This window comes from Euprymna scolopes, chromosome 45 (assembly GCF_053919585.1).
Source record: "Euprymna scolopes isolate OS-2025 chromosome 45, ASM5391958v1, whole genome shotgun sequence".
Lineage (NCBI taxonomy): Eukaryota > Metazoa > Mollusca > Cephalopoda > Sepiida > Sepiolidae > Euprymna > Euprymna scolopes.
The window spans coordinates 37,319,900-37,347,358 of NC_136526.1; the positions used below are offsets into that span (position 1 = coordinate 37,319,900).

Consider the following 27,459-nt stretch of genomic DNA (forward strand, 5'->3'; position numbering starts at 1 on the left):
TGTATGAAACATCCTTAACTGTTTGCTCCCCCCTCCTCAAAACTGTTAGCTGCCTGTCCCCATCATAAATAATGAATCTCCCGTGTTAAAAGAACTATATCAAGCTCCTATCATATATGAACTGTGTGTAATCTATATATATATATATAATATCTATATATATAAAAGCGAAAATTTGTGTATGTATGGATGTGTGTTTGTGTGTCTGCTAAAAACTTTTGGCAGACACGACGAAAATTTACAAACTCGGTATCATATCGAAGCTCCATCCTTCGTTCGAAAAATTGGCCAAAAACGTTCTATTTTCACCCCGAAATCGACAATTTTCGATGGGTGTGGGGGTGGATGTCAACAAAAACGGTCTTCTCGTGACGACAACCGGTTCTACGCATGTGTCAGATGACGTCATGACCTGATTTACTTTAAATAGTTGAAAAACTGACTAAATTTAATGTACGTCGTGTTAGCTCAGTTGGTTAGAGCGTTGGTTCATTATCTAAACGTTTTGGGTTCGAATCGTGGTGTGAGATGTGTTTTTCTTTTTTTCGATTTTTTAAATTTAAATATTGAATCAGTGTTATTTAAGCCATTTTTCACATAACGTTTGTTTTTCTAGTTTTTTTTTACTTCGCTTATCCACTCCCGACCACACACCCAAAAACACCCGGGTACCCACCGATTTTTTAAATTTTAATATCGAAACAGGCTTATTTAAGCCATTTTTCACGTGTTCGTTTTTTTTTTTTTTTTGGCTTTTTCGATTTTTACATTTAACATTGTTCGTTTGCCTTACGTTAGTTTTTTTTGTGTTTTTTTTCAATGTTTTGTTTACCCTCCCCCCGCTTAAGTTTTAACGTTGTTTTCTTTTTTTACTTCACTTATAACAAACGAACCTGATCATTGACTTTCCGTGCGCGCACCTGTCAATCTGGTTCTTACTTAAATTCAAACATCTTTCACTAACTCATTCTGGCTGGTCGATTTTATTTTCAAACTTCGCTTCAGGGCTTCGGGTTCAATCCTACCAATTTACCCCCCCCCCCCCGTTTCTTTTTTATTTAACAGCACACACACCTCCAAACATCCGGGCAACGTCGGGTACTCCCGCTAGTATATATATAAAAGGCAAAACGCATGCAAGAGATTTTGTATATCCAACAAAGGCTTTTTTTCGCCAGCGTTTGGGGGGGGGTTTACTATCACTTAGAAGTGTTTATATACCCCCCTAGATAACAATATCTACAATTTGAGAACACGTGTTGCGTCTAGTTTTATTTACAGCAAATTTTACAAAATTATTGCTATTTTGGCTTCTCACGTGTTTTTTTCTTCGGCTTTTTCCTATCAAAGCGAAACTAATTCGAAGCTAAGGCAATCGTGCCGGGAAATCAGCTTTTGATCAATGCGGGGGAAACTCCTTATATCAGACAATTGCTATTCAATTTAGACCTACCCCTTTTTAAGGGGAGCTGGCCGCCCCCCACCATCAAAACCAGCCAAAGTTGGGTAAACAAACCCAAAATAACTGTCCCGCAGTAAAAGTTAACTGCGCTATTTGAGCTAATTAAATGCGCGCACCTGTCAATTCCGTTTTTACCACTTAAATAAATTCAAACGTGTTTTCAGTTACTCTTTCTTGCTGGCCAAGCAGGAAACGTGTCAGGTTTTTTTTTTTCACACTTTATTTTCCACCTTCACCTCAAGGCTTCGGATTCGATCCTACCTACCTAGCAAAACTTTTTTTTAACCAACACACACACACACACCTACAAATACCTGGGCAACAATTTTTTTAAGAAGTTTTAATGTTGTTTTTCTTTTATATAATATTTAAACAGGGTTATTACTTCGCTTCTTTTGTTTTGATATACCCCCCCATCCCCAACATGCACACCTATAAACACCTAGGCAACGCCGGGTGCCCCTGCTAGTCTATAATATAAATCTCACCTGTCCGTTTAAATGCATGTATGTATGCCTCACAAAAACTTTCAACAGAGGCAACGGATCCTCACAAGATTGGTATCATTTTGAAGCTCGACATCTCAATCGACAAATATCAAAATTCGGCCAAAATCATAAATTCCTTCACCCTAAACTCGGCCGTTTTCTACAAGGAGGAGTCAATTTTTTTCACCAACATTTTAGCAAGTCATCATCGCCGTTGGATTGACTTCGGTTAATTTCTACGCTTTTGACTTCCAGCCGCGTCATGGAGACATCGGCTAAGACGTCAGATTTTCTTTCACTTTCTTTTCCGCCTTCGCGTCAAGGGTTCAAGCCTGCCGACCTACTACAACTTTTTTTTTTTTTTTATAACACCTCTCGTCACCCTGGCTGCCTACTGTTGTTTTAATTCCCTCCCCACGCTACTACTATTTTTTTTTAACACCTCTCTCCACATTCACGGGTTTGAGTCTGTCTGCCTACTACCAGTTTTTTTTTGTTTTTTTTATCTCAACACACACCTCCAAACACTGGGGCAACGCCGGGCACCCAGTCTATAAATACTCTATTGTTATTATCCGTCCCCGTTCTGTGTATCCCTTAATATATGTCCCTGACATACACACACTGACAATACAACACGTGTGACTGAGGACAATTTCATACTTTTATGAAACTTTCTCCTTTGGAGGAAGCTGGTTAAACCAGGTTAAGGTTAGTGGCACTGTTTCATTTTTATTTTGATTCAGATTACATATGACTTATCACAAACATATACACCTGGTTGTATACTGGATTTTGTTATGCTATTGACTGGGTGTTAATCATGGACCATACGAACACCAGTTCAGTTTTAAAGAGTTATATTTCTGACAGAACATGGACAGAAAACAAACGTGTGTGTGTGTGTGTGTACGAGAAAATGAACAAAATGAATGAAACTGCAGCACTAACCCGATGGTGGGTTTAACCAGCTCCCGCTGAAGCCCGATCTGGTATCACCAATCATTGGTTGAGAAAATAATAAAAAAAGAATTCAAAATAAAATTATTGAATCGTCTTACCAGGGTGTTGCTTCTAAGGCAAAGGTATTTGTCGTCCGAAAAACAGCCAAAAGGTTTTTTTTACAACCAACTTGCTCTGAAAAACAAAAAAAAAAAAAAAACAAAGAAAATAACAGAATGCAAATTCACAATCACTTTTAGAAACACGAACGACGTTTGGACAAAGGGGGAGGTAACATTTTTCAGAATAACGGTAGCTCCCTGTTGCAGTATTTCCGATATAATAAAAGGGGTACGATTACAAAAATTGGAAGGTTCTACTTATAGACACTGACGATAGGAACTGACTAATAAATTGGAGCAAACGTTTTTGTAAAAATTATGTACATGTGTGTGTATATATACAATTGGTTTTATATATATATATATATATATAAACAAAAACAGAAAAAAAGTTCATCCATTTTTTTTCGATGCCTTAACATTATTATACAGGTAGTATTTGTTATACAGACAATTTTGTACAGATAATAATTATTATAAATATACTAATTACTACCAGGCCGTCCGGCATTGCCCGGTAGTGAAATATGATTGAATATGGTATTTTAATTCATGAAGATAGTATTTATAATTATAGAGCATGTTGCAATTTTGTTTAATATAATTAGAGTAGGCATTTATTTGCTTCTCCGCGTAAGTAAAATATGACACAAGGTCGGTTTTATGTGGAGTGAAGAGGGAGGGGGAGGGGAACGGGGAGTGGTATATAGAGTTGCCCCTACATGGACCACGAACCAATTGCCAACAGGGCAGTGGTCTCAAAGTGCAGCACCTGTCGGAACAGGGTATTTATTTGCTCCCCCACCGTGCAAATTAAGCACAATGCCAAATTTTGATCTAAGGAGTGAAGGAGAAATGGGGACCAACTCCCCGGGGAGTAGGGAAGCTGGATAGTGACAATTGGTATGAAGGGTTGCTACTACATTGACCAAGGTCTTATATGTGGGGTTGCCCCCACATATGGACTTTGCTTGCAGTATCTGCCGGAACAGATACTACATTTTGATCTCAGCCAAAAGGCCGACAGGATGTTTGAAGATTCTACTTATAAACACTGGTGATAGGAACCGACCAATTAAATGGAGCCACATTCTGCTAGCAACCAATCAAAAACCAGAATTGCTCCATAAAAATACTGGATCTTTTAAAATTCCCGCACATAATTTTTCATATCCACATGAGAAAGATCTTTGCTCTTTGTCTGTCACTTTTAAAAGTTCAAGACTTATACAGATCAGCTACCCACCGAAAACTTTATTCTCTAGGACTTATATCGGAAACTCTTCTAAAATTAAACAAGGTCTTCAATTCAAAAGGTTATGGACCCAGAAGTAGACTTTACTTCAATAGATCGGAATTGAAATTCGAATTATTCGCCCATGTACGGAGTATTGTTGTCACATTTCGGTCTGGTGTATCTGCTACTAGTCTCTCGCTCCTAGACAATGTTCAAAAGAGAGTCGCCAACCTGTCATCTGAGCTTCAGCCTCTGTCACATTGACGAAATGTGTTGCATCTCTCTGCCTGTTCCACAAGTATTTTAATAGTGAATGCGCCGACAAACAACAAACCCTTGTATCCTCTCAACATAAATACCCCCGACAAACCCAACTAGCAGCTAAATCCCACCCCTATACAGTAGAGATCCCTAGATGTAAGAGAGCTTTCTACTCCAGTAGTTTCTTCTCCAGAACTGCTGGTCCTGTCGGTGGGGCATTAGAATATGCCGACTGCCCCCTCCCCCTGTAGAGGGTAAAAGTCCCTCAATGGGGGTTCTGGATATGACCTTAAACTATATCCAGTGGTGAGGCCCCAGCTTGTGGGCTTTGGCGAGTGTGGAGCCACCCTTTAATTACCATTGCTCCCAGGTCCACTCTGTTAGGGTCCCAACTATGGGTTAAATAGAAACCGACGTGAAAACAACAAATATATTCTATTAAAAAAACTTTTCTTCAAAATCTTTGGATTCGGCATTAAATAACCCGAAAAGGGTTGATATGCCGTAAAACAAAAACAAACAACCAACCAACCAACCAGAACTGCTAGACTTTGGAACTCCCTTCTGGGTCCCTGTTTCCCCAACTGTACTGACATGCAGAAATTCAAGTGTAATGTGAACAGACATCTTGATGCCCAACTCCCTGCATAGTACCCCTGTAGCTTATGTCCCTGATAGTAGCCTCCTACAGCAAAGTGGTGATGTGTCTTGTTTGGGGTGAAAATGTAATAAAAATAAAAACAGTGAAACTTTTAGGTTATTTATGTATTCAAAGTTACACAAAGTCCTTCAGACACAACGTGAAAATAGAAACAACCCTTAATTTATTAAAAAGAACTATTTTTATGGAATTAATACAGTACTTAGATGAGAAAAGGCTATCTCTGATAATGCGAGAAGCCTTGGATGATTGCAGCAAAGCATTGAACATTTTAAAAGAGCATCATTTATTGAAAGGAAAACCGAAAAAAGTCTTTTTATATACAGAACTGATGTCTCTAAAACGTATGAAAGCCGAGAAAATCACAGATCATATTATAAGGGCTGAAACAACAGTAAATTCATTAAAAATGCCTAACGAAGTGAGTAGTGACAGTCTGTTAATCTTTTTCATCTCCAGGACTTATACAGATTAGCTACCCATTGGGAACCTTTCTGAAATTTAACATGGTTTTCAATTCAAATCTCACAAATGGAGATCTGAGGCAGAATATCTTGTTATTGTTAGTCTGCCGGAAAACATTGGAAACTATTAAAATGGTTGATTATTATGATGAAATTAAAATAGTTGATTATTATGATCATTGTAATATTTGTAAGAACAAGAACCCAAGTTTGCCCAGTTGGGCAAACTTGAGTCCTTGTACCGGAAAAATATCCAGTAAATAAAACGTTGTTTAGTAAATCGCTATTATTTATTTATTTTTTTTTTGCATTTCCATACACCAAACATGGATATAAATATCACTAAAACATCCGCTGGGTCATAAGTTTCATTTCGGTACCTTACTTGCCTGGGTGGGTTGCCTTCAGGCTGAGATAAACCACGTCACACACACAGTAAATCGAACGTACTAAGGGAGATAATAACTTCCGGTGAATACCGGAAAAATATCCAGTAAATAAAACGTTGCTTAGTAAATCGTTATTTCTTTGTATTTTTTTTTTTTTTGCATTTCCATGCACCAAACATGGATATAAATATCACTAAAACATCCGATGGGTCATAAGCTTTATTTTGGTACCTAACTTGCCTGGGTGGGTTGCCGGTATGCTGAGATAAACCGTGTCACGCACACAGACAGACAGACAGTATGAAAATTTATAATAAGATAGAATGTTATCCTCGCATAATAAATATTTAGAGAGAAAGTTGTTTACGTTAAGATGTTTAGTAAATTAAGGAACGTAGAACGTAAGCAACAATTTAAAATAGATTGACTTCTAAAGTCTTACATAGAGGTCATTTTAAAGTGATGTGGACCTTAGTGAGAGTTTTGGGAAAAGATATGATGATTTGATGAGTCAGAGATTGGAAGCGAGAGAGAGAGCAGATCGAGTTGGACACTGACAGGATCAGAATATGTTAGTCTCGAACCAGCGGCAGCTTTCCAATGAGGAAACATTGGAAGCAAAAGTTGCCGAAAAGACAACTTCGGATTTGTTTATTCATTGGGATTTAACCTTCTATGCAGCTGTTCCCGAGAATCCGGTATATTTCTCCGATTGGCCCGATGTTACGACCCCAGAGAACTGTCATTTGTCCAGTTTTGTAACATGTCCATTGTAAACATGTATCTGTTGTCATAATTTTTATACATTATTAGACGTTACATGTACATTAGACACACCTGCGTAATATATACACCTGTCCATGTTAAACAGAACGGACATTACATATACATTCTGGTGTCGTTATACTGCCCCCAGTATAACGACATAAGGGGCTACTAGTCGGAACTATGTTTATAGGGGACTATGCAAGGAGATGAGCAAGATGACGGTTTACAATACATTAAAACTTCTGCATGTCATTACAGTTAAGAAAGCAGGTAGCAGGGAGGGAATTCCAAAATGATGTGAGAATATTTTGGTGATCGCCTCATCAATAATAGGTTTGATTCTTAATGGAGTTTTATAAAAGCAATCAAAACAAATACTGTTGGACATCCATAACAAAAACTTGGTGGACAAGTCAGGCATGAACTCAAGTTTATTCGTATCAAATATGATAAAATAAAAGGGGAAATAATCGTGAAAATAAAAGGAAACCAAACCCGTCAAACAAGATGTTTCTCTGATTGGCCCGATGTTACAACGATAGAGAACTGTTGTCTGTTTTTGTTACATGTTTGTAGTTAAAATGTAGTTGTTTTATGTTACTGACATTACATAAGTTAGACGTCCGTATGTAATATATACACCTGTCCATGTCATCCACAAACCCAGACAAGACAACATATTCCTTCTAGTGTTGTATCCAGGTCATATAGACCCTCCCATAATGTAACAATCTAAATCAAATGCTGATAAAGCAGATAAAATGTCCGCATTAATTGCTCTAAAAATTGCAGTTGAGCATTAGAAAAAAAAAAAAAAAAAAAAAAATCACAATTTTACGACGGTTAAGTAGTTAACTACATGGATCGAAAACCTGGGTGTATCAAGTTTAACTCCAGATTGTTCCACAAAAACACTTTCACTTAGGGATGTTGGCAACCTTCACATGGTCCCTCTCGTAATTACCCAAACATCTTACTAAGAAGATATTGAGGAAACGAATACCAACAATAATCTAATTCATACCGAACTTCAAAACGAACCCTTTATTTAATCTAAATGGGTAGATTGTTTTCGTTCTGTCAGCCACAACCGGGTAGACATCTTAAGTTATTACTACTGTAGTAGTTTTATTCAAATTACCGATCCTCATCTAAAAAATCAAAATGCTTATGCTTACTCTCGTTTTCTCTTTCTCTCTCTTTAGCTATAGATCAAATAGTATTAATACTTGTGGTGATACTCCCTATTGTTTATTATGGACTATTTCAAATAGTCTGCTTACAAACATTAAAAGGTAATAAAACTAAAATATTATTTTACTAGCAGTGCACCCGGCATTGCCCGTTCGTAAAACACGCTTAAATATAATATTTTGATTAATGCAGATTTTCTATTCTTATATTATATTGGACCCAATATATAATGGTTTAAAAAGTTAACACAAAGAAAAACGACTCGTGCGTCACCATCGAGAATCCAAACCAAAACATTTAGCTTACAATGTCCAAGTAGTTAACGACACGGACTAACAACCTGGGTGTACTAAGTGTTAATCAAGTTCCATCCACAGAAACATGTTCATCAAACCCACGCTTGACCTTGTGCCTAACCTCATGAAAAGAAGATAAAAAAGCTGCGCGTGCGTAGTCCCCCTCTCGTGCTGCATGTGAAATGACACCACAAAAAACAGTGAAGAAATGATGAATGTGAGAAGTGTGAAGGGCCAACGCTGCTTTCACATTTTCGACAAGTTTCAGAAAAATCTAATGGATAGGCAAAAGTCATGGGGTAAAAAGTGTCATTTTTTTTCAATTCTAGGGCATTTGTGACCCCTTTTGAGCTCCTGGGAACACTGAATCCCAGTGAAAATGGGCAAACGATGCCGTGCAAATAGACATACATATCAAGTTTTTGAATAATATGAAAAAGAGCTCCAAAAAGGCATGTTTTTTTAGCCCTAAAAGTCCCAGAGGGATGCAAACCAGAATTTTGCCAGGGTTACCCATACTGAATTTATATTAAGAATAGCCTCCACATTTTGGCCAAGTTTCAGGAAAATATGGGGAAAAAGTGTCATTTTTGGCCATTTTGGGGCATTTTTTTACCTCTTTTGAGCCCCTAGGGATGCCGAATCCTAATGTAAATGGATAACGGTGCAGTTTCAGGCCTTAACACATGTATATTTGAGTTGACCACCGTGAAAAACCACTATATAGTTAGACATATCAAATTTTTGAGAAATATGAAAAAAAAAAAAGCCACAAAAAGGGGCGTTTTTAGCACTGAAAGTTCCTGGTATTTTTGCCAGGGTCACCCATACTGGATTTATATTAAGAACACTGGACTCCACATTTTAGCCAAGTTTCATATACATGATGATGATGGTGATGAGTTATGTACTCATCACATGTTTACCTTAAAACAACTTATAAAAAACACCATTTTGAACAACTTACAAGAAACGCCAGAGCGTGTCGGTTACATGAACCATGAAATGGTATTTTCATAAGTTTTTAAAGTAAACATCTGATGAGTACCTATTTACTATGCCTCCCCACGGGACAGAGTTAGACACAAGGGTCGTTTTTTAACGTGGAGAAAAGGTACAAAAATAAAAAATTGTCTCAGTCATGAAGGACTGCTCCTCCACCGAAAGAGAACAAGAAATGGAAGTGCAGCATCTGAAGAACAGATGGTATTTATTTGCTCCCCCACCGAGCAAATTAGGCACAAGGCCAATTTTTAATGTGAGGAGTGAAGGGAGGAGGAAGGGAAAAAGGGGACCAGCTCCCGAGAGGTGGGAAATGGGAGCTGGTTAAAGGTCAGCTATGTGGGGTTGCCCCCACATCTGGTCTTTGCTTGCAGTATCTGCCGGAACAGATGGTATTTATTTGCTCCCCCACTGAGCAAATTAGGCACAAGGCCGTTTTTAATGTGAGGTAAAAACCAGCTCCCCTAAAAGGGGTCACTCTGGTTACCAAAAATAATAATTGTCCCAGTATAGAGGGTTTCCCCTCCATTGACTGGTACAAATTATCTTAAGTGCAGTATCTGCCGGAACAGATACTACACTTTGATCTTGACCAAAAAGCCAAGAAGATCTGATGAGTATGTGACTAAATATGCAGCAATAACATAATTTTGCAGACTTGTTAGTTGCAATACAAAACAATATTGTAACAAATACTTTTAGAAAAGTAAAAAGAAAGACCCACTGAGAAAACTTGATGTTTGGAACTTAAAGAATTATCATATATATATATATATATATATATATATATTTTTTTTTTACACAGTGGTCACCACTTATCAAGGCCAGGAAGCCACTCAGTGATAAGGGTTATTGCAAGTACATTACGTTAGTGTGGAGATTTGATGAAGTGTTTAATTAAGGGGGCGGTTCATTAGGAATTTGTTAACGTTGGACTTGAACACATCCAAGTTGTAGTCAGGTGGGAAGCAGGCAGACGGAACAGAGTTCCACAGGCGTGCAGTTCTAAGAAAGAAGCTTTGTTCATGGAATCCACGTTTTGATTTAGGTACAGATAAAGAGTGGGAGAAATTTTTTACAGTGGATTCGGCTAGATGGGTGTTTTTCGTGAAAGATTGGCGAGGGGGGACCAGAGATTGGAGTTCAGACGAGCACCTGCCATGGAAATAACGATAAAACCAGGAAAGGCTCGCAACATCTCTTCTGTGGGGGAAAGGTTGCAAGGTAGAGAAAAGGGCATCCCCCACCAAGCCACAAAGTCTATTTTGTACTCTGTCAAGGCAGGATAGGCTGTTTTTAGCAGCTCCTGCCAAGATATGGCAGCAGTATTCCATCCTTGAAGGTACTTGGCTTTTATATAGATAGAGAATTGCATCAGTAGTGAGATATCTTCTGGAACGGTAGAAGGATCCCACCATCTTTCCAGCAACCTTAGCAACAGACTTGATGTACGTGTTCCATTTCAGATCAGGAGTAAAGGTCAAACCCAGAAGCTTGTCAAAACACATATATATATATATATATATATATATATACACAAAAATATTTTGGTATTTGGATGGGTCAAAAGTTATGTGGCAAAACGCGTCATTCTTGGCCATTTTGGGGGATTTCTGAACTTTTTTGAGCCCCTGGGGCGCAACGAGAATTTTTGAAAAAAAAGTTTTTTTACTGTGCACATCTATTTAATGAAATAGAATTTGTGGCAAAATTTCAGGAAAAACTAATGGACGGTTATCTGGCAATTGTCCGAAATAACGGACGGACGCACGCCACTGATAACATAGGTCCCTCTCCAATAAATCAAGGGATCAATAAAATAATTCTAGACTGATTATCCGACACGAACAAAAAACCTTTTATAACAAACTAGCCTGGGTGTTCAGCATTGCTCGGCTGTGTAAAAATGTGTGTAAGGAGGTTAGTTGAGCAACCAAAGCCTAAAAAAAAAAATAAATAAATAAATAAAATATGAATTAAAACAACTCAAAATAGCTGTGAATACCCATGCAAGTGCAAAAAAAAAAAAATTAGAAGACGTAAGCAGGCTCGAACCCATAACGTGCAAGGGGAAAAGGAGGTGAAAAAAGAAGCAGACAGTCTTATCGATATGCCCACCGCAAGTGTGACGTCAAAATAACCTGTTTTATGTGACGTTCAAAAATGGTCCAGGTTTTACATATTTTTTGTCTGAGAGATTGATCTTTCTAATGATACCAATTTTGTCACGGTCCAATGTGTCTATCAAAAATTTCTGGCAGACATACAAACACAAATTTTCCTTTGTATATAATAGATGTTACTGATGCACATCATGTTCAGGATGAGTTAACGAATTGTTGATGGCACCGAAATATTCTTGAAATATAGACAAACACATCAAAAAACAATGAATTCTTAGAAAATACCTTTACAGTCAAATGGTACAAAAATAGATGGTTATATTTAATGCTACCAAGACGAAGTTCCCTTCCTTTAAAAATTATAAAACCTTTCCAACCACCGATAGCCACGGCTGGTAGCACCCTTCCCAAGAGTCCAACATTTAATCATCTCAGCCTAACATTCGCAAAGAACATGGACAAATACATAGAAGATACTACCAAGTCTGCTGCAAAGAAGGTGGGCTCCCTCAACCAGGCAAGTAAACTTCTCATACCTGCCATATAAAGCTATCAGTCACCCGTGCATCAAGTATTGTTGGCACATCTTGACTGGTACACATACCACAACTTTCTTTCGTTAGGAAAAGGTGCAAAGAAAGGGTCTCTAGACTAATAGGTCCCGCACCGTCTACCAAGCTCGAGCCCCTGTCTCATCATCACATGCTTGCATCCTTTTGCTCATTTTACAAGCATCTTACAGACACGATGTCGCTAGTCTCAGTCTTTTCTACAAATACTATTATTAAATGCAAGCTGGTTTCCATTGTAACACCACGTGACCCACTGACAGGCCGCCATCCCCCCCCCCCTGCCAAACGTTGTGTGTGCTATGGATTTTTCGTTCAACTTCGTGTCTTCTTATGGCTGTATTGTCATTTTTTTCACTCATGACTGTTAACACGATGTCGCTAGTCTCCGTCTTTTCTACAAATACTATTATGCCATGTGTTCCTAAGAATTGTCTGATTTATTCCCTGCTTCATTTGTTCTAGCTCGTTTAACTCATCGGTCTAGTGGTCTCCATCAATTCATTGTTTTAATACCTCATTGTAATACAGCTTCATATTCCTGTAGTTTCTTTCCAAGGACTGCAAGATTATGGAACTCTCTTCCTGCTCACTGTTTCCCTTCTACTTTTCAAGGCTAAGTCAGTAGACATCTCATGTCTTTGTAATAACCAATTTTTGTTATTGTTTGCTCTTTACAGCAAGTGGTTTCATGCCTTGTCTCAAGCGATTTCCAAAAATTTAATGAAATGTGCTTCAATACGCTAACTGAACTTGTACAGTTTCAATATAGATATACGACAATTAATCAGAATAAAAAATTGGGGTTTGTTTTACTGAACACATAGATTCGAAAAAGTTGTCAAAAAACAAATATATAACAAATAAATGTTATCAAAAGCAAGATAAGCTACTTTTCTACCAAACTGTATATATTTTTCGTGTTTTTATTCAATGTAACATGTTTATTCAGCTCGAAAGCCATACAGTGTTTACTGATGTATTGGAAAATTCAAAATGGCGCCTGACTCTTTCTTTAACACGGTAAGTTCAGGAAAAGGTGTTATAAATAATAAACTAGACAAAATACTATTAAAAAACCACCGAATATATGTCAACCTATGTCACGGTAATATATATTGAGCGAGTTTCTAACAGTATTTTGTCTAGTTTTATATTTATAGCACCTTTTCCCAAACTTACTGTATTAAAGAGAGAGTCGGGCGCCATTTTTAATTTTCCAATACATCGGTAAACACAGTATGTTTTTCGAGCTGAATAAACATGTTACATTAAATAAAAACACTGAAAACATATCTAGTTAGGTAGAAAAGTAACTTATCTTGCCTTTGATAACATTTATTTGTTATATATTTGTTTTTTGACAACGTTTTCGAATCTATGTGTACAGTAATACAAACCCAAAAATTGATACAAACGGAACATTTTGGGCATCGGAAAAAATTTGTACCTATTTTCCGGGGTTTTTTTTTTGGTTGTTTTTATTTAAAACTTAAATTTTCCATAACTCGTATTAATGATGAAATAAATAATTAATGATTTTAAATTATTAGCAACACTAAAATCTACAGATCACACCCGCAGGTGTATTTTTACAATTGCGAAAAATATATGCACATATTACATTGGTTTCGCAGTAATACAACCCCCCCACCCCCCAAAAAAAACAACTCTATACTTAGAAATTTTTAAATAATCAGAATCAGTAATTGCATGGGAAATTCAGAACGGAATCCGTGATTGTATCGGAATTAGGAAAATTGTTATTTTTCTTTTTTTTTGGGGGGGGGGGTTCAGACTTTCATCCCCCCCCCTTCATCCTCATATATCATACACACATCACAACTTCATATATCATACACACATCACAACTTCATATATCATACACACATCACAACTTCATATATCATACACACATCACAACTTCATATGTCACACACATCACAACTTCATATGTCACACACATCACAACTTCATATTTCATACACACATCACAACTTCATATATCACACACATCACAACTTCATATATCACACACATCACAACTTCATATATCACACACATCACAACTTCATATATCACACACATCACAACTTCATATATCACACACATCACAACTTCATATATCACACACATCACAACTTCATATATCACACACATCACAACTTCATATATCACACACATCACAACTTCATATATCACACACATCACAACTTCATATATCACACACATCACAACTTCATATATCACACACATCACAACTTCATATAGCACACACATCACAACTTCATATAGCATACACATCACAACTTCATATATCACACACATCACAACTTCATATATCACACACATCACAACTTCATATATCACACACATCACAACTTCATATATCACACACATCACAACTTCATATATCACACACATCACAACTTCATATATCATATACATCACAACTTCATATATCACACACATCACAACTTCATATATCACACACATCACAACTTCATATTTCATGCACATCACAACCTCATATATCATACACATCATCTAATTTTTTGTATATAATTTAAAAAAAAAATCCCTAATATATATATATATATATATATATATATATATAGATAGATAGATATACGTTAACATATATATATTAGCATTGTAAATATGTCATTTTCACCTCATCTGGGTAGATTTTAAATAGCTTAAGTTCATAGAGTGAATGCGGTATTGTGGTGATTGCAACTAGTTTTAGGAAATAGACCAAGTGGACGACCCCCCCCCATTCCTTTACGGCTTCATGCCTAATCATAAAGTTGTAGCATTTTTTGTTATAACACCTGCCCGGCACTTGTTGTATGCCCCTAAAAAATGTATTATAATTTTCATGATAAATAAAGGAATTAGGAAAAACATTGGAATCTTCCAATCACTAACAGATACTATCAACAAACAGCAAAATCTCACCCCTTCACTATAGAGATCTCCTATTGCTGGAAAACTTTATACTCTGACATGTTATTTTGTTGAACTTCTCTTCGTTTTGCCTGACTATCAATATGCAGAAGTTTAAATGTAATGTGAATAAACATCTTGCTGCACAACTCCCTACTTAGGATGTTCCCAATAAACCTGTTTCTTCTTCACAGTAGCCCTTTATGCCTGTTTTAATACCTCTTCTTTGGGTGAAAAAAAAATTTAAAAACAATTTTTTTTTTTTTTTTTTGAATAGTCGCATTGAAAATTTCTCATTCTCCAGGAAGTGCAGCAACTCTTAGGGAAAAAAAAAAAAAAAAATGCTGACTAAGACAGAACATTAAAAAAATATGGCTAACCTTTAAATAAAACAACAAGTCTGGATCCGGTTGGATCCCATGCCAAACACTGGATTGAACCGCCGATCCTGGTAAGCAAAATAAAAAAAATATGAAAATCATTTTCAATCAGATAATTGTATTATTTTAATGTTTAGACAAGTAACTTTCTTTCGTGCTTCGTTCAAATTGTCAAATAAAAATTAATTTCTTTTGAATGAAAAAAAAAAAAAAAAAATCTTAACTTTAGCAAAATTATATTTGTACAACAGAAAAAGTTTAAAGAACAAAAAACTTTTCTTTTTCCGAAACTTTCGAAGAAACAAATTATTTGAATTTAATTTTTCATATAGAATGGGCACCGGCATTGTCGGTTCTAAAATACACTTAAATATGATATTTTAATTTAAGCAAATTTCGATTTATTAATTCTAATTAATTAATAATTTAAGTCAATCATTTCATATTATATTGTACCCAATATATAGTATTGATTTCAAAGGTAAAAAAAAAAATATTTGAGTGTTATCAGTTATTATCGAAACGAAAATATAACAAAACACAGTTTCATGATTCAAACTGTGTCTACAAGTTAGAGACAATGTGTGGAAGAGGAGAGGCATTACACTCGCAACCAAACTGAAAGTATACCGAGCGGTCGTCCTGACAACCCTACTCTACGCCTGCGAAACTTGGACGCCATATAAAAGACATGAAAAACAGTTGAATGGCTTCCACCTCAGATGCCTCCGTAATCTTCTCAACATCCGCTGGCAAGACAGAATTCCTGACACAGAAGTCTTGAAGCGCGCGGGGCTCCATACTATCACCACCATAATCCGCAAAACCCAGCTCCGGTGGGCAGGCCATGTCTATCACATGCACGACAGCTGAATCCCCAAACAACTTTTCTATGGGGAACTCAGCCAGGGAAAGCGGAATGCAGGGGGCCAAAAGAAACGATATAAAGACTGTCTGAGAACGTCCCTAAAAGACTTTGACATCAGCCCCCAGTCTTGGGAGAGTCGCGCTGCTAAACGTTCGGCCTGGCGTTGCGTCATCAGCCTAGGAGCCGACAGGGCAGAGAATCAATGCATGACACACGACCAGCAGAAGCGCAAGAGGAGGAAGGAGAGAGCTGCCTGTTCACAGCCTGCCGATACCGCCTTCACGTGTCCAGAGTGTGGAAGAGTCTGCCGAGCACGGATTGGCCTCATCAGCCATCTCAGGACCCACAAACCCCTGACGCCGAATTGATTGATACCTTGGTCATCGTCGATTCCGACGGACGAGCAGGAAGGAAGGACAAGTTAAGCAAAGATTGACGTTTATTTATACTCAATATGGTTGGACTGTGGAAAGGATTACGAATTTTATATAATACAAGCTGGTTTCCATTGTAACACCACATGACCCACTGACAGGCCGCTGACTAGGTGTATCAGAATTTTTGTAGGAATTTTTGACACCCCTAACACGAAACTGCGAATAAAATATAAAAAAACTCGTAATTTCTCTTTTAAAAGTGGGTTCTTTATATTTTCTTTATGGATTATACTTCAAAAATAAACTATTAAAGTTGTATAAAAAGTAATAGAAATATTATTTTTTTTATTTTTTAAAAAACAGTAATGAAATTAATTGAATTTTATGAGTTCAGTATTTTTCAATTTTTAAACTTTAAAAATCTATCAAAATTTTTCTATTGATTCTATTTTTACGATATTTTCAGGGTCAATGTGAAATTTTATGTTCTTTCCAATAAACCAAATATAATATTTTAGACAAACGTTTTTTTTAAAAATTCACGTCCCCCCCCCATTTTGAAATGTCTATTAAAACGTAAATAATTAATTTACTCACCAAAGTTTTATATATCACAAATTGAAGAGAAAAGATCAATAAATAATATATTCAAATTAAAAACAAAAAAAAAAGAACAGTTTTTTGGAAATTTACCTGTAAAGTCCGAAGTTTAAAACCTTTTTTTTTTTTTTTTTTTTTTTTTAAAAACCATGTATTTTTTTTTTTTTTTTTTTTAAAATGAAACCTTGGTCCTTGCCTCTTTAATTGAAAAAAAAAATTAGGGTTTGAATTACATTTTTCGAGTAGTTATAAGCTTGGAAAGACAGGGGGTCGAATTATTCAATATTGTTCACAAAGTTTCTGACACACCTAGCCGCCGACCCCCCCCCCCCAACGTTGTGTGTGCTATGGATTTTTCGTTCAACTTTGTGTCTTCTTATGGCTGTATCGTCTATTGAAACTGTCTACAAGTTAAGCAAAAACTGACGTTTATTTATACTCAATATGATTGGATTGTAGAAAAGAATGTGAATTTTATTAAATACAAGCTGGTTTCCATTGTAACACCACGTGATCCACTGACATGCCACTGACCCTTCCCCCCCGCCCCTAAACGTTGTGTGTGCTATGGATTTTTCGTTCAACTTTGTGTCTTCTTATTGCTGTATTGTCATTTTTTTCACTCATGACTGTTAACACGATGTCGCTAGTCTCAGTCTTTTCTACAAATACTATTAAGCCATGGGTTCCTCAGAATTGTCTGATCTATTCTCTGCTTCCTTTGTTCCAGCTAGTTTAACTTGTTGGTCTAGTGGTCTCCATCAATTCATTGTTTTAATACCTCATTGTAATACAGCCCCCTATTCCTGAGGAAACACGCGGGTCCACAAATATACAAATAAAAATATATAAAAAAAAAAAAACAGGAAAAACACAGACACCGATTCTTCGCATACATATCGGTTGGAATCTGGGTGTGTGTGAAACTACACTCTACATGCTGAGGTTCACATTTATCTACTGTCGAGGCCGTCTTTGTTATTCATCCCTGGTTGTTGCTCTCGATCTGATCCAAACCATGATCTGTCTTCAGTGGCGTTCAAACTCCTACTGTCCATTCATCATCAACTGTTGCCCACTGTCAACTCTTAACTACCCGGTGTGACAATCTCAAATTTCCCACCCCAGCTAACCGAAAACTACCCTTCCCTTTTTAAGTATCTCATTGGCTTCCCTGTCAAGTGTCGTTGATTCTCTTTGTTATCCGTTCTTCAGATTTATATTGTCATTTGTTGAATCTAAAAGCTCAATCTAAAAATATGTACAGATTCATTGTTTGCCATTTCGTACTTGTCTTTTGTCCCCCCCCCTCTCAGCACTTAGTGACCCAGGTCATTTTCATTATATCACCCCATGACAACAATGTTTTTGATAGACAAGACACAAGCAAATGCAGTCGAATGGTTCAAATCAGTTTAGTAGGTGATCAATTCCTAGCTAGTATTCTGGCAAAGTTCCATTTGCAATCAAATGATTGTACGAATTTGGAAAATAATGTACCGTACTTTGAGATAATTGCACCAAGTCCAAGGTAATGGCGTCAACTAGCTAAAAGTGCTCTTATGGCAACCACGCATATAAAGAGCACTTTTTTATACCCAAAAGTATGGTACCTATATAGACAACAATAAACAAATCATGATTTAGTTATTGTTTTGTGACTATTAGTGATTTTTATCCAATCAGAAAGACTGATACAAACTTGAAATAGAATTTTTAACCAATGAGAATCGTTATTTCATTTGCCCTTTATAAAAACACTAGCAGGCGCCAAGAATTACTGGTTAGTAAAATACACTTAAATATAATATTTTAATTTATGCAGATTCAGTATTTATTATTATAGACCCAATTCTCAACTGATTATTATATTGTACCCAATATATAGTAGTTATTTCAAAAGTTAAAAAAACAAAAAAATGACTTGGATGTCATCAGGTAGAATCAAAACCAAATCATTTAGTTGTTAGCATTTGAACTATTGTCAAACAGAAAATAAATGGTTCAAAATTAGTTGACAGTATATTTGCACATTCATACAAAAGCGCTTTAAGTTGACTTATGCCTGCCAAGTTCCCATATTTTCAATTTTGACTCCTTAGCAGCTATTTTTACCAGCTAAAAACCAAATCGAATTTGTTTCACAAGCCCAAATTCCCAACATACCAAGTTTCAAGTCTGTGGATTAAAACTTAGAGTAGTTTGGTAGAGATTGTTTCTCAAGCTAACAAGGTCACTTATATATACAGGGTGACCCCCCCCTCCCAAAAAAAAACAGAGGACATTCAATTGTTTTTCTGAACATTTTACAGTTAATGAAGAAAAAAAGGCCAAAGACCCGAGTGTTTTGATGTGATGTTTGGAATATAATAAACTAGTTATGACCAAAGTTTCATTTCATTCGGACAAAACACTAAGAAACGGGGCCTAATTAGAGTTGGGGCCCGTTTTTTGGGGTCACCCTGTATATATATATATATGAATATAAACAATGGTCTACCAAAAAAGACAATCATTTGACCTGCCTTACGCTGCTCTGTGACCTTGTGCCTTGCAGAAGATGCACTTTGAAAAAAAAAAAAAAATGCAGACAGATACAGACATAGCGTGTTTATTTATTTCAAAATTTATTTTTTTGTACATTTATGATTTACTGAAGTTAGGGTTCGTACAAATTTTCAACGTCCATTTTCCAAGATTTTTCAGAGTTTTGTAAGGCTATCTTACGGCAAAATTCAAGTTTTCTAAACCACATATGATATGTAAACAATGATACAATAAACCAACAAAATTAATAACAGAAAGTCATTTTCATTTACATACAAAACAATATTTGTCAAATATCATATTTACATTCTCTAACCCGCTTATATTTGGCCAACCAAGCGCGGTTAAATGTTATTTTCTTCATTGTAGATTGATTTACGCCGTGTTCGTTTTACTTTGAAATTTGGAATTTTGCGGTATTGTGGATATAAGAGTTACCTCTCTTTATCATGAAACCACCTGATGTTTCTATTTACTTGCCTCCCCACAAGGGCAGAGTTAGACACAAGGTCGGTTTTTAATGTGAGGAAAATCCAGGTCCCCAAAAAGGAGCATTCTGGATAGGAACAAAAATAAAAATTTTCTCAGTCATGAAGGATTTCTCCTCCACTGACTGAGGACAGAAAAGGTGAAGCATAGTATCAGAACAGATACTATAATGTTATTTTGGCTTAAAGACCAAAGAAACACCTTGTTAAACACCAGATAATTACATGCTAAGGGGACGTCACTCCTGTACTCACAATAATACAATGTAATTACAGAACATATTTTGATTTTATTTTCAATATTTAAAAAATAGTTTAATGGTATTTTTATCAAAACTTTAAACATAATTTAATAGTATTTCGATTTTATTTTCAATATTTAAGAAATAGTTTAATGGTATTTTTATCAAAACTTTAAAAATAATTTAATAGTATTTCGATTTTATTTTCAATATTTAAAAAATAGTTTAATGGTATTTTTTATCAAAACTTTAAAAATAATTTAATAGTATTTCGATTTTATTTTTAATATTGCAACACAAAATTTTTTACTGAACATAAAGAATACAATTTTAAGAAATTTTCAAGATATTTTCCAAATTTTCAAGGTTTTTTCAAGAAAAAGGCAAAATTCAAGGACTTTTCAAGTGTGTGTGAACCCTGGAAGGATTTCAGTGTAAGACTATTAAAAATTGTGGTACTTGTACAGTTTAATCAAAACATAAAAAAAAAATGAAAATATCGAAAAAAGGTTATATTGTAAATATCTGTTATGGAATGAAGTTCTCTGAAAAAAAATTTCACTTAATTTGATCAAGTAGTTTTTTGTTTTTTTTACAGAAAAAAAAACAAAAAAAAAAACAATTTGTTATGATACCAAGCAAAAGGTAATCATGTTTCGATTTTTAGGAAGAAAAGCTAATATTAAAGATGGAGAGGGAGTGTTGTCAGCGCTTTAAACTGAGTTATCTCCCCATGGCTTGTTCAAAAAGTTAAAAGATGGTTACCTTCATTACGCTCTAATAAAAACATGTAAAAAAAAAAAATACTTGATCAAATTAAATTTTTTTCAGAGATCTTCAGTCCAAAACAGATATGTACATTATAACCTGTTTTCGATATTTTTATTTTTTAATGTCTTGATTAAACCGTACAAGTACCAAAATCGTAAACCTTACATCTTTTTAAAATAAATGGAATGTTACATTTTATCATTAATAGGCTAGTCCAAATCAAATATCTCAGACAGATTGCTATTTTTTTTTTTTTTTTTGTTTAAACATTTATTCACCCCAGACATGGCACACAGCCTCAAGTGTGAGAAAGTGTTTAGAGCGATAGCAAGAACCGATTTTATGAGAAGCGGTAAGAGCAATGGATTTAATATATGAATCCCAAGAAAGATTTGGTGAGAAAGGAAGAGCAAAAGGTTTTAGAGTCGATTTATCATAGAAAACAGAAGCAACCATGAGAATTTTAAGAAGAAATGGGACACGCTTACAAACTGAGACTCAATTTCTAATGTGGACAAAATTCAACTCTCCAAAAAAAAAAAAAAAGAAAAAAAAAAAAAAGAAAAAAAAAAGGGTTACTCTGGATCGAGAAAAAAAAAAAATACCTCAGTCTAGAATGATTTCTCCTTCACTGACCAGGGAAAGAATAGATAAAGTCTAATATCAAAACAGAGACTACAGTTTGCTCATAACCAAAAAGCCAAGGAGTACATGTATCAGGTCAGTGCAAAAAGATTTTGCTGATTCAAATTTTTATCTTGAAAATGAAAGACTGTTTTTGAAATTCATTATTCCCAACAATAACAACCTTTGTTCTCTTTAACTTGATTCCATCTGTAAATGAGCTTGTAAATGCCTCATCATTAGAATTCTTTAGGTTTTGGTGTGAAATATGAACCTAACTCGTGTTCAATCTCATCTCATGTCTAAATGGTTTTGTAATTCTTGACATAAGTGGTAATCCCAGGGAGTTAGTTCAGAAAAATATACAGGACGGAGCAAACTGTAAATGTAAAAAAAAATTATGTGAAATATGAACCTAACTCGTGTTCAATCTCATCTCATGTCTAAATGGTTTTGTAATTCTTGACATAAGTGGTAATCCCAGGGAGTTAGTTCAGAAAAATATACAGGACGGAGCAAACTGTAAATGTAAAAAAAAATTATGTGAAATATGAACCTAACTCGCGTTCAATCTCCTCTCGTGATGTTAACCTAAGGCCATCTAAATGATTTTGTAATTCTTCAAATAATCCGAGGGAGGTAGGTCAGGAGTATATGTAGGATCTCCCAACCAAATTCTCGGAAATCTTTGGTCAGTCTAGTTGTATGAAATCGAACTGCCTTTTTTGAATTCATCATTTTTTGTGGACTGTTATTCTCATCTTCATAGGTGGTGTTGTTTCACCACGTTTCAGCCAGCTTGTCTTCTGGCCTTCTTCAGGTGGTTAACCGCGACAGGATGGGAACGCTGAGTCTTGTAACTGTATCCCTAGTAATTACTGCCTTCCATAGTGGTTGTTGCCTTACCACATTTTGGCCAATTAATCCTCTGGCTTTCTTTGAGTGATTAAGATGGTGGGATCCTTCTACCGCTCCAGAAGATATCTCACTACTGATGTAATTCTCTATCTATATAAAAGCCAAGTACGTCCAAGGATGGAGTACTGCTGCCATATCTGGGCAGGAGCTGCTAAAAATAGCCTATCCTGCCTTGACAGAGTACAAAATAGACTTCGTGGCTTAGTGGGGGATGCCCTTTTCTCTTCCCTACAACCTTTCTCCCACAGAAGAGACGTTGCGACCCTGTCTTTGTTTTACCGTTATTTTCATGGCAAGTGCTCGTCTGAGCTCCAATCTCTGGTCCCCCCCTCGCCAATCTTTTACGAAAAACACCCATCTAGCTGCAGCCACTGTCAAAAATTTTCCCCACTCTCTATCTATGCCTAAATCAAAATGTAGATTCCATGAACACAGCTTCTTTCTTAGAACAGCACGCCAGTGAAACTCTGGCGTGCTGTTCTAAGAAAGAAGCTGTGTTCATGGAAGATGCTTAAGTACGGAATTTAAGGAATTTGTTTACGTTGGATTTGAAGACTTGTAGTCAGGTTGGAAACAGGCAGACGGAACACTGTCTGCCTGTTTCCCACCTGACTACAAGTCTTCAAATCAAACGTAAACAAATTCCTGATAAACCGCCCCCTTAAGTAGACACTTTATGAAATCTCAACACTAACGTACAATGTACTGTACATGCAATAACCCTTATCCCTGAGTGGCTTTCGGACCTTGATAAGTGGTGACCTCTTTGTTAAAAAAAAAAAAAAAAATGGTCCCCCTCTTCTGCTGCATGTGAGATGATGCCACAAAAAATAGTGAAGAATGAATATCAGAAGTGTGAAGGGCCAACGATGCCTCCACATTTTCACCAACTTTCAGAAAAATCTAATGGATGGGGTTAAAATTATATGGTAAAAAGTGTCATTTTTTGCTATTTTGGGGCATTTGTGACCCCTTTTGAGCTCCTGGGAACGCTGAATCCCAGTGAAAATGGACAAACGGTGCAGTTTCATGCCTTAAGACATGTATATTTGAATTAAGCACCATGGAAAACTACTATATAGACATACATATCAAGTTTTTGAGTAATATGAAAAAAAAAGTTTCAAAAGACATGTTTTTTTTAGCCTTAAAAGTTCCAGAGAAATGCAAACTAGAATTTTGCCAGGCTCACCCATACTTAATTCATACTTAATTCATAGCCTCCACATTTTGGCCAAGTTTTAGAAAAATCTAATCGATAAATCAAACACAATGGGGCAAAAAGTGACATTTTTGGCCATTTTGGAGCATTTTTAACCTCTTTTGAGCCCCTGGAGACGCTGAATCCCAGTGTAAATGAAAAACGGTGAAGTTTCAGGCCTTAAAACATGTATAGTTGAGTTGACGAATATGAAAAACCACTCTATAGTCAGACATATCAATTTTTTGTTGAGAAATATGAAAAAAAAAAAAAACAGCCACAAAAACGGGCGTTTTTAGCACTGAAAGTCCCCGGGGATGCGAACCAGAATTTTGCCAGGGTCACCCATACTGGATTTATGTTAAGAACAATGGGCTCCACATTTTGGCCAAGTTTCAGAAAAATCTAATCGATGGATCAAAAGTTATGGGGTAAAACGTGTCATTTTTGGACCATTTTGGAGCATTTTTGATCCCTTCCTTTTGAGACCCTGGGGATGCAACGAGAATTTTCTAAAAAAAAAAAAAAAAAAAAAAAAAAAAAAAATGTTTTACTGTGCACATTTATTTAATGAAATGCAATTTGTGGCAAAATTTCAGGAAAAACTAATGGACGGTTATCTGGCAATTGTCCGGACTAACGGACACACGGAAGCCACTGAAAACATAGGTCCCTCTCCAATAAATCGGGGGGACCAAAAAAAGTTATAAATTAATCAAGTAATAACAATATACAGTAAATAAATTAAAAATGGTTTAAACCGGTAAATACTTGTGCAGTGACCTGATATATTTATGTGTATGTCTGCATGAGTGTGCATGCGTCTACGTTACCCAGCATGTGTTTCGCCACTTACTTAATCTGCTCATCATCCTCTGAGGAATGTATGACCATGGACAGATCCAAAAATATCCGTGCAGATCTGCTTCCGACTATTTCCCCTCCGTCCTTTGATGTTGAAAAATTGACTGCATAGACGATGGGTTCAGTATCCATGGCAAACAGAAGAGTATTGCCGTCTGGGCTCCAGCAAGCGGTCTGCAACGACAAAGAATATTTAAAAATAAAGAACAGGTTACAATTCAACCCAACCCTTGGCAAAGTCCCTCATGCAGAGTAGGGGCCGTGTTATTGTCAGTATATTCCGGGCAGGTTACATAAACCAACAGTTAATTTAATGGTTAATTAAAAAAAACAAAAAACAAAGTCTTTGGAACGCTGCAGTTTTTAAAGCAACAGTCCCTTCAACAGTTTGCATTTTGAAGATGGGAACTCTTTTGAGATCAGTTGTGCAATTTTAATTTTTATTCAAATGACTACATTTTAATTCAGTATTTAATTTATACTAGCGGGGGAGGGGGGGTACTTGGTGTTGCCCAGGTGTTTGGAGGTGTGCGTGTTCGGCAGGGGCGGGGGGGTGTTAATGAAAACATAGGAATAAGCGAAGTAAAAAAAAAGCTAACGTAAGGCAAACGAACAATGTTAAATGTAAAAATGGAGAAAAAAAAAAAGAAAATGCGAAACAGAAAAACGAACGTTAAAAAATCTGAAAAATACCCCCCCCCCCCCGTGAAAAATGGCTTAAATAACCCTGCTTCAATATTAAAATTTAAAAAAAATCGGAAAAAAAAAAAAAAAAAAAAAAAAAGAAGACATCTCACACCATGATTCGAACTAGTGCAGAGAGTGATCCGTGCTGAAATAATAACGTTATTAAAAAAGCCATTCTTAACATGGGGAGGGGAGGGTGTTTTGTACCTATTCTGTACTTCAACCTTGCAATTGAATAAAAAAACATATCATAAAACTTTAATTAAACTTGAAAATATGATTTAAAACAAAAAAAGAAAACGCGAAAAAGAAAACAGAAAAATGAACGTTAAAACCTCTTTAAAAAATCTAAAAAATAAAAAAAAAAACAAAAAAACAAAAAACACTGGCTTAAATAACCCTGTTTCAATATTAAAATTTAAAAAAACATCTCACACCACGATTCGAACCCAAAACCTTTAGATAATGAGGCCACGCTCGAAGCAACTGAGCTAAGACGACGTCGACGAAATTGTGTCGCTTTTTCAAATATTTAAACTAAATCAGGTTACGACGTCGTATGACGCATGCGTAGAAGCGAACTCGTCATGAGAGGATGGTTTTCTGCTGACCCCCCCCCCCTAGAAAACTGATGATTTTAGGGTGAAGGACTTAATGTTTTTGGCCAATTTTTCGATATTTGTCGGGCGAAGGATCGAACTTTAAAATGATACCAATCTGGCAAAAATTTGTGTCGAAAGTTTTTCCGAGACATACAAACATACATACATACAAACACACATTTTCGCTTTTATACATACAGACTAGCGAGGGGTACCCAGCATTGCCCGGGTGTTTGGAGGTGTGTGTGGAAACTTCGGGGATGGGGGGTTAAAAAATAAAAGTAAGTATGAGGATCGAACCCGAACCATTGAGGCAAAGTTGTAAATTAAAGTGTGAAAAATAACGTGCGACGTTAACCATTGCCCCACCGCGACATGCTAACGGAAATTGAATTTATTTAATTAGTTGAATTTAGCAGGTACCCGTTTTAATGAGTTAATGAGGTCAAGTTTGACTGCGGGATTTCATTTACTGCTGACCCCCCCCCCAGATGTTATAGGAAAAAGACTAACCCACATGCGGCGAGCGACAAATGTTGAATATTTATCTTCCCGAAATCGAGCAAATTAAATAGGTGAGCTTCGTTTGTTAAGTGTGAGATATTACGATTTGTATGTGATATAAAAAGTTTTAAAAAGTTGTGAAGTGACCGACCGCTTTTCTGAAAAAAGCCTTTTGTAGACACACAGAAAAAGCGAACACACATACAAACATACATACATTTTCGCTTTTATATTTATAGATTTGTATTTTTTTATTGTTTTATTTATTAATAGATTTTCTTGTCCATTAATGTTTAGCAGCTGATAATCAGAAAAACGTGATAAACCTATTGCCGTCTCAAGCAGTGATGATTCAGGAGAGGATTCCGCAACCGTTGTCTCACAATTACACACTCAACCTCCCTTACAGTGGGTATCCATTGTTTCTTGAGACTAAACGGAGATATTAAATTAAAAAATTCAATAACATAAAATTCTAAATTAAAATGCAAAAATCCTACTTTTAAATAATTGTATAAAAAAAACAAAAAAAAAAAAACAATTCAAAAAAGTCAGCCGTTTAAATCTTTTAGTATTCGTTGAGAAAAAAGGGCTAATTTGTGCCTCTTCGAGATTTGAAAGGAATTTGGAAGCATTTAAACTGTCAGACGGAAAGTCATTTAAAATGTCTATAAATAATAATACACATGAAAAAAGGTGAGACAATCATTACCATGAAATTAGCAATATACATTGAAATATACACGGGAAAAAATTGAAATTGCTTAAAATATCTCAACAATGACATATACTGAAAAAATATATATTTTAATTATTGGAATTCTTTTAAGATAAGTAATTTGTATATTTTTATTTATTT

The 27,459-nt window shown here is 35.9% G+C and overlaps 1 protein-coding gene across 1 annotated transcript in view; it reads right to left on the reverse strand.

Moving 5' to 3' along the window:
• The window catches only part of LOC145269452 (aladin-like), a 117,674-nt gene that overhangs the window by 12,488 nt on the left and 77,727 nt on the right, over positions 1–27,459 (reverse strand). Inside the window, exons 12-14 of the mRNA XM_080125128.1 lie at positions 24,800–24,981; positions 15,308–15,375; positions 3,012–3,087 (exon numbers count right to left, since the gene is read on the reverse strand). Of these exons, the coding sequence (XP_079981254.1) occupies positions 3,012–3,087; positions 15,308–15,375; positions 24,800–24,981 (326 nt within the window). The remainder of the gene's footprint in view (positions 1–3,011; positions 3,088–15,307; positions 15,376–24,799; positions 24,982–27,459) is intronic.